Below are 17,493 nucleotides of genomic sequence, written 5' to 3'. Positions count from 1 at the left end.
TCTTTATTCATGTTTTTATTCAGACATTTATTTATGCATATATTTATTTATACTTACGTCCTCCATATATAGGGGGATCGGAATCCTCCCCCAGAAGATTTATAAGTTATACTTTTAAAAAGCGGTGGGGACCAAATTGGCCATTTCTATGCACATGATAATACCCTAATATGTATTGTATTGCACCCTCTTCTGGAATTCAAATAGTATGGCACTAGGAAATCATAAAAGGGCAGTAATTGAGCTCCAGCTTCTGTTACATTAACCTGCTATTTCCTTATGGACACCTTAACAGCACGTCTATTTAGAGCAGGGGTGTCAAACTCAAGACCCGGGGCCAAATCCGGCCCGTGACTTCATTTCATGAGGCCCCACAAGAGCTTGCAAAGAATATTGTATATTTATTATACGGTTACATGCCGGTTTACAGAAGCAGGTTGCCCATAAACTACATGTCCCACATGTTCTTTTATTTTATTTTGACTTTTTTTTCCTCCAGAATTTGGCTTTTCTTTTAAAATCATTTTGTGACGTGCACACTGAAGAGACTTGCAGGTATTTGCCCTAGACTTCTGCTTTCAGACGTAGTTAATTATGAAGTTATTATTACCCTATCCAATAATAATCCAATGCAGAGGCAATAATATAATATAATATATTATTTTATATATATTAAATAATTATATAAGTATTTTTATATAGTCTTAAACACCCCTGATTTAGTGCATTCTTGTGCAAGTACTTTTACAATCTATCATTTCCATTTACAATTACAGAAATTCTACATTAAATTCAGAACACAATATAATATAACATACTAAGCGTGAAGCTATTCATATAAATTCGAATTTCACAAAAGGCCTTTTTATACATTACAGTTATAACAGTGGAGCTCTCTGATAAAACAGTTTTTAATCAGTTAAGAAGAGTACAGTATACAGAAATATATCTAAAATTAAATAGACACAGGTTAATATACATTAAATCAAACGAAGATATTAAAAATAAATTGAAAAACAACTAAATGAAATAAATACTCATAATGTAAACTATCTGATTATTTGTTCTTCTTTTTTCCTCTGGTTGGTGAGCCGTCGCTCCTTTGATGACGTCCTTCCTGTTTCATCGTAACAACACGTGTGCGGTGTACAGTGTCGAGCTGCAGGGAATAACAGCAACTAAACCTCAGCTTTCACACACCGTTGTGTTTTCTTTTCATTTTATTTTCGGTGTAGGCTTTGCCGACTAAACCGTCAACATGGTGAAGCCCGGATTCAAGGGGAAAAGCTCCATAAACACCTCGACGTCCAGCAGCAACCCTGGTGAGTTTGTTTACAGCTAATGCTAATTGCTGCTAGCTGGGTGATATAATGCTCTCTAAAATACAAACAAAACGGGTAGTATCCTTTTTTTTAAAGTAGTCACTGATATTTAGAGTACAATGAGTCAAATTTAAACGCATAATTCATGTTGACTGAAAGATAACTGGCTATAGAAATTAGACACCAGTTAACGTGAGGCCTTTTAAATTTGACACTGAAGTAATTTCACTTCAGTGGGATTTGTGTCAAGTGGACTTGAAAAAGCTGCTATTATTAGTTGATGCATTATTAGTTTATTCAAATCATGGCGACTATTATGAAACTACACACGTACACTTCATAAAACAAAACATGCACACTTTAAGCAGTTGTGTAGCCCATGATGGAAAGGAGCATGGAGAAAACGTATTTGACCTGCCCCTTATTCAAAGATGATAAATAAAAATAAAAATCGATGGTAGGTCACAGCTGCTTCAAATAGTCCAAACCAAAATCACAATCAAAAGTCAACACAACAATCTACCATCAGCCAAACAGGTTACCTGACATCTTCATAATGTCTAATGACTCTTTCTTTTATCATTTTCTCAAACCTAAAATGTTCCTACAGCCCTTTAAATCATATTGTAAAGAATGACACAGCTTAACGTTAACTACAGAGATATACATCTGCGTTAAAGTAGTCCGTGCAAACTGATTCTTAAAGGTACATTTCCGTCTATGCTGCTGATGAAATGGTCTAGCTATAAGATGTATTCACAACAGAGGTGGGAGAAGTACTCCAATCATGTACTAAAGTAAAAGTAGAAGTATCTGAGTGTAGGAATACTCTGTTACAAGTACAAGCGCTGCAATCAAAATGTTACTCTAGTAAAAGTAGAAAAGTGTTGGCATCAAAATATACTTAAAGTACCACAATTGTACAGATTGGCCAGCTTCAGAATAACATAATGTTTGTTTTGATTATAATTATTGATGCATTAAAGTGTTATTAAAGGTGCAGCTAGTTTGAATGACTTTGTATACTGCAGGGTAGAATTGACTCCAGGTGGAACTAAAGTCCTATTTAAAGGTTTATTATAATTCACATAATTAACTTAAATCTGTAGTAACTAAAGGTATTAAATGAATGTAGTGTCAAAGTACACGATTCACTTCTGAATTGTAGTTGGGTAGAAGTACAAAGTAGAAAAACATTTAAATACCCAAGGCAGCCAAGTCTCTCAAAATTTTTACTAATACAGTTCTTGAGTAACTCCACTTAGTTACTTGACATCACTGCTTCCCAAATATCTCTGGCGTACATAAATAGATTGAATGTTTTTGTTGTTGAATAGATCTCTCTAACTCTACATGTATTCCCCAGATCGAGTCAAAGGGGCTGGAGGCAACAACATGAGGGACCGAGCCACCATCAAACGTCTGAATATGTACAGGCAGAAGAAAAGATGGTAACCCCTTGTGCATTACTCTTGTGAGATGTGGCAGATTGTGTAAGTGCCAGATGCATAACAATAATATTCCCACTGACAATGATGTTCTGTTCCCAGTAATGACCGTGGACAAGTCATCCGACCTCTATCGTACCAGTCCACAGTGGCTCCAGGGACTGTGGCCAGAGTGGAACCGAACATCAAATGGTTTAGTAAGTTCACACTCTCAACTGTTGTGTATGTTGTCGTATGTTACAGCAGTGTTCTCTTTGCCATTTGTCAGTATATTGTATTTGCTCTGTCTGGCTTTGTGGAGACGAATCACATAACTCAAAGTTTCTCTTCGGTACATTTCCATATTTTGACTTTGGCTCCATATCAACCAATGTTTCTAAAAGTTATTAATAATAACATAAATGTTAGTGTTACGAGACTCCAACTAGATTACATTGCATTTAGCTGACGCTTTTATCCAAAGCTACTTACAATAAGTACATTCGACCAGGAAGATACAACCTTGAAGAAACAGAATCATATAAGTACATCAGGTTTCATAAAGTAGTTGACTAGTTGCTATAGCACTATAAGCTTGATGAGATTTCTATTAATCATTTTACAGAAAGATGGATTCTGTAAAGTGTTGGTAGCATCTCTTCCATTGCACTTCCAGCGACTCGTCGATTTCTTTATAGTGACAGCCAAGCTAAAAGCTAGCGGTGCTGTGTCCGAGTTTATGTTCCTTTCCACCAGTGTTTTTGAGCTGTGCTTAGGCAGCTGACCTAATTATCATTTCAATGTGATGTTCTTGTAATGGATCCCCAACCTCCAGCCTCCCCAGTTGATACTCTGGGCTCCCTAAAAAAAAACATCCTCCCCTCTGTCAAGAACCTTGGAGTGACCTTCGATAGCACTTTTAAATTTGATAAGCAGGTCAGCAGCGTAGTTAAAACCTGCTTTTTTAAAAATACGACTATTGGCTAAGACCAAGTCGTTTTTATCTTTTAAAGACTTGGAAAGGGTTATCAACGCCTTTGTAACCACAAGGTTGGATTAATGCAACGGTCTGTATGTGGGTATGGACCAGGCCTCAATTAGACGCCTGCAGCTAGTGCAGAACGCCGCTGCACGTCTTCTTACTGGCCACAAAAAGCGTGACCACATTACCCCAATTCTGGCCTCACTGCACTGGCTTCCAGTTCGGTTCGGAATTGATTTTAAATTCCTTTTATTTGTTTTTAAATTACTAAATGGGCTGAACTCCTCCAGCGCTACACCCCAGCCAGAGCCTTAAGGTCTGCTGACCAGCTGCTGCTGGTAGTGCCCCAGACCAGGCTCAAAACCCGAGGGCACCGAGCCTTCGCAGCAGCTGGTCCCAGGCTCTGGAACACTCTGCCCCTCCAGGTCGGCCCAGACTCTAGGGGTTTTTAAAACAAAACTAAAGACTCACTTCTTCTCCCTGGCATTCCAGTCCCAGCAGAGTATGACTACGGACAATTCCCTGTGTTGGATTTTTATATTTGTTGTGGTAATTTATTGTCTTCTGTTCTTTGCGAATGTAGTAATGTGTTATTTATTATTTGCATGTACAGCACTTTGGTCTTGACCAAAATTCGTTTTAAAATGTGCTTTATAAATAAAACCTGATTTGATTTGATTTGGATCACTTATTTGAAAACGTTAAATACCTTGTATATCTCATCAGTGATTGTGAAGAGAAAATTCCAATCTGTTTCTTATTTCAGCTAATACCCGTGTGATCAAGCAGTCGTCCCTCCAGAAGTTTCAAGAAGAGATGGGGAAAATTAAGAAGGATCCATATCGGGTGGTGATGAGACAGAGCAAACTCCCCATGTCTCTCCTGCATGATCGAGTCAAAGCCCATGTGAGTATTAAACTGTGGGTTTTCTCCGGAAGTGTTTCCTTGTACGATGTGAGGGTCTAAGGACAGAGGGTCTCGCTTCTTCTCACACTGATATTCTGAACAATCTGTTGTTCTATTAGCTGTAAAGTGTCTCTACTGTAGGCTATTTTTATTATATGTACAGCACTTTGGCTCCACCAAAAATCGTTTATAAATGTGCTATTAAATAAAACTTGATTTGATATAAAGGGCAGAATGCTGTATTTACTGTTAAGAAGGAAATATTTGCATAGAATGTGCATTTTTTGTGTGTGAATTAGCACCCTTTATAAATGTTATTGTACATATACTGGCATTTAAAGCTATCGAAATAAACACCTGGATTAAATGATTCGGTTCAAAAGAGAATCGTGTCTCTGTTTTACCCCATGGCTTGTTTCTAGGAATGTAATGAGGTGTGATATACATGAACTCTCATTCTAATCCTAATTCAATTCTGACTGCTCTACTCTGACCCTCTGAGAGTTGAAGTTCGCCAGCCTTTGACTTTTCCATCCCATAATCAAACACATAATCTAGTTTTTTCTAACATATGGGGTCCGTTTCAGTGTTTTTTAGTTTTGATATACACTGTAGCTCCTCATGGAATGGAGTTATTGCTCTGGGATTCTTTAGCATGTATGTCTAATGATTGATCGACAAGTAGCCATAATAGCACATGTCATATTGCAATCACCGTCTTATCATTAGTTACACCCCGGTGTGTTCTTTCCGTTCACACTTTGATATAACACTACTAGGTAAGTGAAATAATGGATGTCCGACATTTGATTGGCCAGAATTTATTCCCGAAAACAGAGTTTGTGGGTCGGTTGGGGAAATGTTTTTCAAATAACCGGTAATGGATCTGGGCTGATAGCGAGGCCAACCTAAACGTTTACCACTAGTGTTTTTGACGAACCCATTGGTCCCCTTTCACCCCTCATGGATGTGTTGCAATCAAGCCGTGACTTCTGATCAAAATCATTGGAACACATAATCCCTCCTGGCACATGCTCGGCTGTTTCCTTGGCTTAGTTGTTGCATACCTTGGTGTTCTGTTTACTTAAGTTTGCTTTTTGATACTGCTTGAATCCCCTGGAACGACTGCATAACTTTGGCTGTGTAAAAAAAAATTGGTTGTAACATAGGCTATTACCGTTCCTCTAGCTTATGTGTTTACATACAACATTACTGTATGTTTCAGATATCACTTTTGCAATCCATAAGTCACTCGTGGCCACATTTGCTTTTCATTCATGCTGTCGAAGAACACAGGTTGCCCAAACCCTCAAATCACAAAACCTCCACAGATATTATCCACCACAGGAAGGGACATTATAATATATAAGTAAGACTATATATTGGTAATGTCCTAACTTTCTAGTAGTTTACTTTAAAGGCATCATATCTGACTATTCATTTGAATGTAATCCTACTCTAGGCTAAATATGCACAGTGTAGCTGTATTGTGAAGGGAAACGAATGATAAGAAAAACCATGAATAAAATACAGTTTAAATCCTTTTTCCTAATCTTTAACACAACAATTTGAACTGGGGCTCTCTCTTTACTGTTTGATTAAAAGAAACAGTCGGCGCTGTACGTCTAATCTTTGTTTTTGTTTCTACACCTGCAGAACTCCAAGGTGCACATTCTAGACACGGAGAATTTTGAGACCACATTTGGGCCCAAGGCTCAGAGGAAGAGGCCCAGTCTGATGGTGGGGGACATGAAGGATCTCGTGGAGAAGGCAGAGTCCTCGGGCCTGACCTACAGTGAGGACAAGGACAAAGACCTGGTGGTCGAGGACACAGGGGTCCGGTAAGAGCCTCAGAAGATGCTACGAATAACATGGCATGCAACTAGGGCTGGGCGATATGGTCTCTAAATGATATCGCGATATTTACTGACTATATCGCGATTTACGATATATATCGCGATATTCTGAAATGTCCTCTAAAAAAAAAAAAAAAAAAATTTTTATTTAACCCCTTGATGTTTACAGTCACGCCAGTATGATGATTCTAGTAGTCCCTGCAACCTATGTCTGCATTAAAAAAAATCGACTAATAATGAAGAAAATTAACACATTTGTTGCAATAGTAATTTATGCACTAACTACATTACTACTTGTACTACAACATTTGAATCATCAGTTCTTCCTCATTTTCCTCAATTGTTCATATTTGGTTTATGAAAATAATGATATTGTGGTCATTGTTAAAAAATCTCTGCTATTATTATGAGTAGTATTATTATTATTATTAGTATAATGCGCTTTCTGTCTTCCTGTCATTATCAGGAATTAGACATGTAATGGCTATGTATTAGATTAGATTAGAACCTTCATTATCCTAGACTGCTGGGACATTTCCCTATAGCCAATACCTTTTTATATTTTCTACTCTTCACTTACTTGTCAGCATAGGTCGGCATTGATGTACAGAGCCGACAGAAGACCTTGTTTATATTGGCATCATATTGAGAGGTGCAGTGACGCGTCCTAAACCAGGAAGGAAGCTGCTGGTTCCCTCGACAAAAAATCAGCGGGATTTCTCCACAGGGTTTTGGAAAATAGCTGGAAACAAGGTCTGTGGAAAACAAACCTGTTTGATAAATGCACGTTTTGTTCAGCCGGATAATCTCCACATGTCTACCCTACTTTTATAATTTTCTAATCATAAATCTAATTGATAGATTATAAAAGGATTTTAGGACGCGTGACTGCACCACTAGAAGCCAACTCCATCGATCTAGCTGGCTGAAACTTTCTCTCCCTCTTCTTCTCATGCTCCCTGTCACTCTCCTTTAACTCCTCCGGTGACTTTCTTTTATTTGAAGATTGTCTTTTGCCCGGCGCTCACGGGCAAACGGGAGCCTGCTCGCGCTGGCTCTGCAGCAAACAGCTGCTACGGAGCCAGCGCGAGCAGGCTCCCGTTTGCCTTTCACCCAACAACGACAATCGCCTCACGAAACGCTATGTTGTAGCGTGAATAAACGAAACAATTTAACAAAATTGCTTGTCAAAGTACCTATACCACTGGACTATTTTTTTTTTTTTAAGCAATATTTTTAGTGGCCCGAGCGGGCAAGTGGAAAGTACGTTATGCTGGCCCGGGGTGTCTAAATAGTGCTTCCGAGCCAGCGGGCCATTTATAATGTCGAGCCCTGCTCTCTGTCACTGTGCATGTGTGTAATGTTTGTGTGCAAGTTAGACGGGGCCTGCGTGTGTGCCTGCGTGTGTGACTGTGTCTATGACGGAGAAAGGAAAGCTCATTTTGGCCGCGGCGGGAAATTGATTTGACAACATAATACTCGATGTTCACGATGTGGTCATTTACGACATCGCATGGAGTGCAATCCACGATGTATCGTGTAAAGTCGATATATCGCCCAGCCCTACATGCAACTAACAATTATGTTCATTAAATGTTAGAAAATAGTGACACGCTAGAAATGCTTAATTCCCCTTTTTATTTCTGCAACAGGACGGAGGCACGTGATGAAATCTTCAAAAAGGGTCAGTCCAAGAGGATCTGGGGAGAACTTTATAAGGTATTGATTCCATCCTCGTCTCAGCTCTTTGAATTGTGTCATTGTTGAGCGTGTGTACCGAAGGGTCATTCTGCATTCCTCTCTGTTTTTACTTATATAGGTAATCGACTCTTCTGATGTCGTCATCCAAGTGCTGGACGCCAGAGACCCCATGGGAACACGCTCTAAAAGCATAGAGAATTACATGAAGAAAGAGAAATCCTGGAAACATCTGATCTTCGTTCTAAACAAGTGTGACCTCATCCCCACCTGGGTCACGGTAAGGAATGTGCAAAATGTTCATATTTGGTTCCCATTTAAGTGGGAGTGATTTGTGTCTGTTTTCTTATGTGTTTTTGTTTTTCTCAATTTGAAACCAGAAACGGTGGGTGGCCCTGTTATCCCAAGAGTACCCCACTCTGGCTTTCCATGCCAGCCTCACCAACTCGTTTGGTAAAGGCTCCCTCATCCAGCTGCTCCGCCAGTTTGGCAAGGTAAGCTAATGCCTCACTTTCAAAACATATGTGTGATTAGTCGAGAGCAGATACACATTTACTGCTTCAATAACAACCTTTTTGTCCCCGATCTTATTTTTCAATCAGTGGAATCATTTGAAGTGCAACAGAACTATGCGTTAGCTTTTTTAATGTATCTTTTATTTAACTTGCTTTCATCTTGTATGATATTGTTTCGGTTTTCTTCTCTGTAGTCCTTATTTTATTATATTATAAAGTATTATTTATTATTTCGATTTTAGAATAGAATAGAATTGGGAGGGACGAAACCCTCTTTAATGGTCACACACCTATTTACACAGCACACACAGTGAAATGTGTTCTCTGCTTTTAACCCATCCTAGTACCAGGAGTCTAGTATAGGAGCAGTGGGCAGCTATTGCACAGCGCCCGGGGAACAATGGGAGTGAGGGGGGGGGAAGGGAGATGTCTGGTGCCTTGCTCAAGGGCACCACGGCAGGGCAGGAGGTGAACCGGGACCTCTCCAAGTAGAAGTCCACACTCCATATTTTAGCTCTAGTCGGGGACTTGAACCGGCGACCCTACGGCTCACAGTCCAAGCCCCTACTGACTGAGCCACTGCCGGGAATAATTACAGTCCATATGATAATTCAGAGATCCTCAGTAAGGAAAGGTTTATATTAAAGCTGCTTTTATTCTTTCGTCATAAACATCCGATTTTCACAATTTCAAAACCCTCATTGCGTTTGAGTTTAGTTACCTGATGATGATGATGATGAGGATGATGATAATAAACAGACATTAATAAAGGTGTTCTTGACCTGAACAAGAGACATGACGCAGTGGCTAAGGAACGGAACGGATTTGTGAAAGTGGGGCTTTAAAGATCTAAAAGGTCAGGAAATCAAAATGGTTTTATATTCATGTTGGATTTCATTTGACATAACATACAGTGTACTCTGTTGCACCACATTCACCCAGATTTCGTGAGACAACAAAGTAAAAGAGCCTGTTCCAAAACAGCGTTTAGGGTTTACCTCCAGGGATATTAAGAAGTATCCCTGGTTTTAAAAGGTTGCGTGATTGTTGTGTTTACATAAGAAACCCTTTTTCAGATATCCTTTGTGTTTTGAACAAACTACATTGCGGTTCTGGACTTGTGACAAGTTCACTTGGTTTATTGCAAATGGCAACAGAGCCCCGTCTAAAATGACTTCAATGGAAACACAACCTTCTGACTTTCTTTGTCTCCCACAGCTCCACACTGACAAGAAACAGATTAGTGTGGGTTTCATTGGCTACCCTAATGTGGGAAAGAGCTCGGTCATCAACACCCTGCGGTCTAAGAAAGTCTGCAATGTGGCCCCCCTCGCTGGAGAGACCAAGGTGAGTGTCATCTCAGCCACACAGACCTCTGACATGCAACCGTGCAAAGTGACCAATGGAATATGTGCCGAGTAAAGAGAAATAAGAAGAAGAAGAAAGAAAGAAAATCAGGTTTGACTTTACACTCACGACAATGTAAAGACTAAGAATATGAAAAGAGTACATTGACGCTACTAGAAAAAGGTGTTGGTGCAAAAAGGCGTTATGTGAGTGGAAAGGTGAGACAAGCTTTGGCTCCAAGGGAAGGTTATGTGAGGGGAAAATGTGTTTTTCCTCCTTCTTGGTTATTGTTTATAGCTGAAACAACAGAAGTAGTTTGTTTTTAACTACATAACTGAAAAGACTAACAGGAGAAAGAACAACAAGCCTTTTATCCTTATCCTGTTTGGAAGAAAGAGGGTGTGAAAACCTACAAAAGGAGAGGGACCTTGAACACCTAGCCAATGAATCTGATGGGCCTGTGGCCAACACTCCTTTATCTCTCACCTTGTCTTTGTTGCTCACCTCACAGTCGACGCTATTTAACAGCGAAAACAGTCTGATGATCCGCAGCACCGCTGTGACCCTCACGCTCCCTTTTGTTATACCCGATATGTGTTTGTGTTTCAGTCGGAAGTTTCATTACCGTCCTTCTGACGAACCAATAGTGGAAAAGGTTATGTTTGTAACATAAGACAAACAGTCTCTGCTTAGCTCCATCGAAACATAATGTTCAATAATGTTTTGCTTCCCTTATCTGAATAGTTGACTTTCTTTTTATATCATTAAATACCAACTAGATCAAGTCAAATCACACATTATTGAACATGGCATATGGAGCGGAAATATTTAGATTCTACAGATAACATTAATCTCCTTCCTTTTTTAGGTGTGGCAGTACATCACTCTGATGAGACGCATCTTCCTCATTGACTGTCCTGGGGTTGTCTATCCGTCAGAAGACAGCGAGTCTGATATCGTCCTGAAAGGAGTTGTAAGTCTCCCTTATATGTTTTTGTTTTTGTTTACCATGGTATCGTGATATTTGCCTTGTTTTATACTTATGCTATCACCAGAATACAAGTGAGGTGAATTCAATTTCAATTGTTTTCCTAATAACACTGAACAAGTGTAACATCTGATCAGACGAAATGTCAAAGTTGCTTTAGATCTGGCTTTAATCTGATCCTCCAGATGCCTTTTCCAGCTATTGGGTTTAACATGGAGGCCGTGCAGTCCCCGTTAGGGCTGCACGATTTTGGGAAAAAATCGAATTGCGATTTTTTTGACAAATATTGCGATTCGAATTGCGATATTTGTTTTTAAGCGACCCAACTTAAGTTTATTGTAAAATGCGGCCATAACTCCGGCTAGGAAGGTCGTATCAACATGCTCCAGTCTCTAGCACCCCCGCAGCCCGAGCTACGAGTGAAAGAACTAAACTTACATGACACTTCCGTTGGGTTGCTTTAAAGTCAAGCTTCAGTTTAAGATTCACCCTGTAATAGATGTAGAACATGTGATGGAGCATTACTAACCTGACTCAGATGGTTTGTTTCACCAAACCATCTAGGAAAGCTCCATTGGAAGCCATTTGGAAAAGGGCAGGCACTTTCAAAATCTGTCACAATCTGTCTATCACCTTCTATCATGGGCCACTTCTGATTGGTTAACAATGGCTGGTAAATGTGGAGCACAGCACTTCTGATTGGCGTGGATGACTGACACACAAGAAAAAAAAAAGATTTTGAAAAAAAAACGCATGCTTTGCGATTTGATTAATCGTTCAGCCCTAGTCCCCCGTAAATGAAACGTTTGCAGGTCCATCTTTTTCACATCTTTTTGTCTTTTCCCTCATCACAAAGGTTCAAGTGGAGAAGATCAGAGTCCCGGAGGAGCACATCGGGGCAGTGTTGGAGCGGGCTAAGCCAGAATACATTCAGAAGACGTACCGCATCCCCACCTGGATCTCTGCTGAAGACTTCCTGGAGAAGCTGGCTTTCCGCACCGGGAAACTTATGAAGGTGTGCATGTTCCTTTCCTTTTGTCTTGCTTGCAGAACATGAACTGTCTGTACTTACAGCTGTTAATCGCGTACGTTGTAATTCTATCCATTTTTTTCATGAAAAACGTAACAAATAATTCCGGCTAACAAGCAGTGAATATGGTTATCAACAAGACTTCGTTATCAGTATGAGTCATACATTCAGTTAAAGCCTTTGTGGATATTCAACAAATGTTTCCTATGATATATTAAAAAGTGTCCATCAGTGAATCCTTATTTAATACAAATGGTTTATTTTAAGCTGAATAGCAAATGTAAAAGTCTGTTTTTAGTTCCTAAACTAAATCAAGGTATTCCCGTTATTCTACAGGGCGGCGAGCCGGACATCTCCACAGTTGCCAAAATGGTGTTGAACGATTGGCAGAGAGGACGTATCCCCTTCTTTGTAAAACCCCCCGGTGTTGATGGGGAACACGAGGTGAGACTTTACTGAATTCTCCACCTGTGGTTTATCAGTGAACGACATTTCAACTGTGCCTTATGTTGTGGACCTGTGTTGTGTTTCTGTATTTCTCTAGGGCAAGGCGCCAGTGCCAGTTGAAGGCCCCTCAGAGGCAGTAGAGGTGGTGATGGAGGAACAGACAGACAATCCTGAAGCCGTCCCGGAGGAACAGGACGAAAAGAAGCAGAGACAGAAGGAGCGGGTCCAGAAGATTATCTCTAGTGTGAAACAGAACTTCGGGAAGATCAACGTGGCCCCAGAGTTCAATGAAGAAGACTTGGTTCCTGTGGAGATGCCTGACCTGGGAATGTCTGACCTCTCAGGCTCTGACGGGGAAGGAGAGGGAGACAGTGAAGAGGAGGAGGAGGAGGAGGAGGAGGAAGAAGAAGAAGAAGAAAAAGAGAAAGAGAAAGAGAAAGAAGAAGGGAAAGACGGGACCAGTGTGGAACCAGCCGATGGAGAGACTGAGGCCCCAGAGCCCACGACCGCTCCGACCGACAAGAAGAAGCCACGCGCGACGATCCGTCAGCTGGATGAAAAGATCAACAAGTACAAGCATTTCCTGGACCGGGCCCAAAACAAGTGCTTCTCATCAATCCGGTAAGACCACACTCACTTACATTATTTATTTATTTTCTGTATTGCCCTAATTTTAAACGTGAAGTTGCCAGACCGAGAGATGCATGATTAGTTGACCGTTTTAACCAGCCGCTAAACCCCTGAGGACTAGCAGTCGTCACTTTAACTTTTTTTTTTGCTGAACTTTGGCACACTGATACGTTATTTGATCTGCTGTTGAATTCCAGCCGGCACACTGAAGAACACCGTGCATTGACACTCTGCGCCATATTGAACCACTCTGATTTCCAACAGATACCAACAGGAGTAAACTGTTTGCTCTGTTGGCTAATGATCCACTTGTTTCTTCTTCTCTGCGCAGGATACCCAAGGCACTTGCGGAAAAAGCATTCGCAGACATCAAAGAAAAACAAGCTGCAGCACAGCTTCAAGGTATTCTATCCACATGTATGACTTTGTATGGTGCTGATGTCGTGCTTTTTATCAGAAGTATGACATTTGTTGTTCGGGTCCAAAGGAACATTCATGTGAACAAAATAGAAAATATAGAAGCCATACAAATTGGGCTGGTCAGGCTGACATGAGGCACTTTCACACCGGAGTACTTTTCCCGTTTAGTTCCGATAGTTCCTGGGATTTTGCGTTCACACCAAAAAGAGAACTTAGTTCATGAGAACTTTTCCCCCCTTTTCAGTCCCTGCTAGAGAGCAGGTATTTTCCTGGGGAGAAAAAAGTTCCAATTTCTGATTGGCTGGGCGGATTGCAAACCACGCCCCGTAAAACTCTGAAAAGGTTTGTGAAGCCGCCATTGTATTTGCTGGCATTAGCCTTAGCCCTGCGCACCAACGGAGAGAGAATAACTTATGGCAACACAAAAAAAAAACATGGGAGCTGTGGAGATGAGGAGGTGTCGGCGTTCTGGCGATTTACTCGGAAGGCTTCAGTAGAAGCTGCTGGGAGTCCCAGCAGCTTCTACTGAAGCCAGTCCGCAACTCCGGGGACTTCCGGCCGGGGACTTCGGGTGGCAGTATACGCCGTGAAGTTGTTTGCGGCCTGCCAGTAAACCCAAAGCAGAAGAAGAAGAAGTGACGTCAGCGGCTTCATTTGCGTAATCTTCCCTCAGGGAACTTATTCCGGTGTGAACGCGATCTGCTCTTTAGTTCCATGGGGGAACTAAGTGCTGGGAACTAAGTACGGCAAAGTACTTGGTGCGAAAGCGGACATTGTGATCCATCCAGGCACTCAACTGACTTGTCAATGTTTGTTTGAATTCAGCTGTAATCCAGAGAAGCAAGAAGAAGAGATCTGAGGAGGAAGAGAGGTCTAACCAAGTCCAGAAACTGACGTCTAAACAGGTATGCAGTGTTTGTTCTCTCTGACGTCAAACAGATCTTTCTGGGTCGACGCGGTAGGTGAAGGATTTATCTTACTGATGAGACAGGACTGGAGTTGAAAAGCTCATTTTTTTTTTTTGTCTTTATCTTTATCTCTTTCTACAGAGAAGAGCGATTGACCGTGCTCAGAAGGGGAAGAAAATTGGCGTGCGCTATTACGAAACAGCCAATGTGAAAAACAAGAACAAGGACAGAAAGGCCCCAGCGTCTGCCACAGAAGGCCAGAGGTCCAAAAGAAGAAAGCACTAGACTGGCGTCGTGAAACACATTTGTAATAAATCTTTATTGAAACTTGCCAAAAGCCAAGTTTTTTTTTGAAAGTGTGGAGTTAACAGAAGGTGGAATGCTAACTTAGCATTAAAAAGTCTGTATCAAGTGGTCACTTGCGGCCTTGCCTTTTGAAACTCCTTCTCCCCTTCAGACCAGAACTGTTTTTGAATGACATTTCATTCATCATTTACAGGACAGGTGTAATGCTCTCTTGATGTTAAAGAAAACTACGTGTCATGTCATGCTGTAATAAAAAACGTGCTAATGACACTCACTTCTGTTTACTTCAATTGATCATGTAGAAAGAAGACAAAAGACACATTTACTAACATTGTGTACTGGGAAATGGTAACGCATCTTGTTTGGCGGAGTTACTTCTTTGGCGTAATGATCCCTTCCAGTTGGTTCTAAATAGAAAGAAAAATGTCAATTCTGAAAACAGGAAACACGGCTACTGTCCGGGTTAAAACTAAAGAAGGTGCTTTTCTTGTTGTATTAATAAACCATACCTTGAGCTGCTGGTTGGTTCTCTTCAGGAACTGAATCTCTTCACTGTGTTTCTTTTCCTCCACCTGTCGCTTCTCGTTTTCTCTCTTTTCAATGGAATCGCTTTTAGCTTTCTCCTCATTCAGTTGCTTCTTTAACTCTTTTTTCTCATCTCCCAGTTCAGAAATCTAGGGTGAAAAAGAAACAATTGTAATTTAGTTCCAGAATAAAATATTTCGAGAGCTCTACTGCCGTCCTTATTTCACAATAACTCTTAAAGGGAAATGGCGCCCTCTGCTGGATACTTCACTGAGCTGTTCCTGTGGCTTGAGATCAGTGGAAAACTACTAAATCTCTTATTGCATGTAGCAAAACTCTCAGATTTGGGGGGTCTTCATGCCCCTTATTGTCTTGGCAGTTGTAAGTCATAACAAATAATGAAATGTCCTTACTCTTCTCTCCATGTCGTCCTTGCCCTGCTCAGCCTGCAGTGCTTTCCTCATTCCAAAAGCCACGCTGCTCTCATACAGTGTCTGGTAGGCGGCCATAGTCATTTGAATCTCATCTCTGACCCTCAACAGAAGCAGACCCCTCTCGGCACAATTGATGGTCACCTGTCTGATTAGCTCATCTTAAAAGAAAGTTGGAAAATCAGACAGTTGAGTTAATGTTGTGAGTGAAAACTGCCTTCATTTGATAATAGGAACATTGCTCCATCAGAAGAAAGACTACAAAGGGATATAAATCCAGCGTTGTATGAAAACCTAGATAAAATCCTTGGCCTTACTCTCTGTGTGTAAGGCATTGTATACATCTATTACTGTAACCTCAGTAGTCACCAGCATCTCAGATTCTTTCTTACCAAAGCACTGGGAGAAGAGCTCCCTGCGGACGGGGCAGATTCCTGTCTGTCTGGCCTGCCTCTGCTGCATCTTGATGTCCAGCAGTTCCTCTAGGCGAATAACATCTGCTCGTGTACAAGGTGCACTGGATACTTGTTGAACCCACAATTGGTTTCCCTCCATCCATTCCCTGTAATGGTAGAAGTTTGGATGAATGAAAGCATGGTTTGAGCTTGTTAAGCATAACATGCTGAGAGGGAAAGCAATACCTGGGCGGAAGGATGGCATTGAGGATCTCATCATTTTCCTGCTTGGTGGCATCAGCAGAGGCTGATTTTGGTTTTGGGGGTTGGGGAACAGGGCTAGAGTCAGCAGGCTGCTGAGGGCTTACTCTCAAAGGCCGTCCCTGTGGTGAACAAAATGTAAGTTGCATTAAACGTTACATTTCTCAATTAAATCATATTTTGAAAATAACCAATACATTTTCTTGGTTGTGCATTAAAAGCAAAGTGATAACAGTAGTATTCTTGCAGATGTTATGCTGATGTGGCCACACATACAAAATAATAGCTGGTGTAATGTGAATGAGTGATTAATATAATATTTTTCCTGTTTCAGATTTAAATCCACTTTTAAATAAACAAAACAATAGTAAATTATGAATAGCCTACAATACACGATTGATCTTATTTCATATTTATTTTTAAGCCAAGTTCAGACTAAACCAAACATCTAAAAACAATATACAATGTGTAACACAATCATACTTTTCATCACTTTCTGACTGAGTATTTCCCCTCTATACCTGCACCACTTCAATCCTCAATCCAAAATTATTTTAGCCAGGTAAGGTCTAAAGCTGGTCTAAACTCGGATTTCTGGTTAAACTTACCTTTGGTGATTTTCTGTCTGTGCTTTTGCTGACCAAAACAGCATTCTCGTATTTCAGGAGAGACTCGGAAGGTGGAATCATTCTGTCAACTATAAAAAATAATAAAGTTATTCACTAAATCATAAATGTCTTGCTGTGAGCTTCACTTACAGAAATACCGTTGTGTGGTTGCTAATAAAATGCTCATTGTTTGCGTTGTTATGACAACAGCGTATCGGTGTTACATTTGGATTTGTCCGGTTGGGATCAGCGGTTTGGGTCAGCAACACAATCTTCGTTTATAATATTTAGGACAAACATTAATTAGAGGAAAGAAGAAAGGCTGTACTTGCTGTAGTATAAATTATACGCTCGTTTTACGACTTGTTTATTATTTTAAGGGAGATCGCTGTTTTAATTGAAACACTCGTTGTAATAAATGTTAATATTTCGTCCTGTCATTTTACACAACACCAGCTTTATTTAATATGTTACCGTAACCGTAACGTAAA

The 17,493-nt window shown here is 40.6% G+C and overlaps 2 protein-coding genes across 4 annotated transcripts; one reads left to right on the top strand and one right to left on the bottom strand.

Annotated features, from left to right (window-relative positions):
• The first annotated feature begins 1,100 nt into the window (after positions 1-1,100).
• Positions 1,101-15,056, top strand: gnl2 (G protein nucleolar 2). Its single transcript, XM_079693901.1, has 16 exons — positions 1,101-1,322; positions 2,689-2,773; positions 2,873-2,967; positions 4,498-4,637; positions 6,294-6,478; positions 8,146-8,212; positions 8,313-8,471; positions 8,572-8,685; positions 9,925-10,053; positions 10,922-11,026; positions 11,898-12,056; positions 12,408-12,515; positions 12,616-13,139; positions 13,480-13,550; positions 14,394-14,473; positions 14,618-15,056. The coding sequence occupies exons 1-16, from the start codon at positions 1,259-1,261 to the stop codon at positions 14,759-14,761; spliced, it is 2,229 nt and encodes a 742-aa protein (XP_079550027.1). The 5' UTR covers positions 1,101-1,258; the 3' UTR covers positions 14,762-15,056.
• Positions 15,048-17,382, bottom strand: dnali1 (dynein, axonemal, light intermediate chain 1). 3 transcript variants are annotated; one of them, XM_079693905.1, is made up of 6 exons: positions 17,003-17,382; positions 16,380-16,516; positions 16,131-16,300; positions 15,721-15,899; positions 15,292-15,456; positions 15,048-15,189 (listed from the first exon to the last, which is right to left on the bottom strand). In XM_079693905.1, the coding sequence occupies exons 1-6, from the start codon at positions 17,081-17,083 to the stop codon at positions 15,154-15,156; spliced, it is 768 nt and encodes a 255-aa protein (XP_079550031.1). In that variant the 5' UTR covers positions 17,084-17,382; the 3' UTR covers positions 15,048-15,153. The 3 variants fall into 3 exon arrangements, with proteins under 3 accessions (XP_079550031.1, XP_079550030.1, XP_079550029.1); XM_079693904.1 differs by having other exon boundaries at positions 15,048-15,456; positions 17,003-17,091; positions 17,227-17,382; XM_079693903.1 differs by having other exon boundaries at positions 15,048-15,456.
• Positions 17,383-17,493: the final 111 nt, after the last annotated feature.

The sequence above is a fragment of the Notothenia rossii genome (genome assembly GCF_949606895.1).
Source record: "Notothenia rossii genome assembly, chromosome: 7".
Taxonomy (NCBI): domain Eukaryota; kingdom Metazoa; phylum Chordata; class Actinopteri; order Perciformes; family Nototheniidae; genus Notothenia; species Notothenia rossii.
The sequence above is the reverse complement of the archived record's forward strand: the minus strand, read 5'-3'. Positions and strand labels throughout refer to the sequence as shown.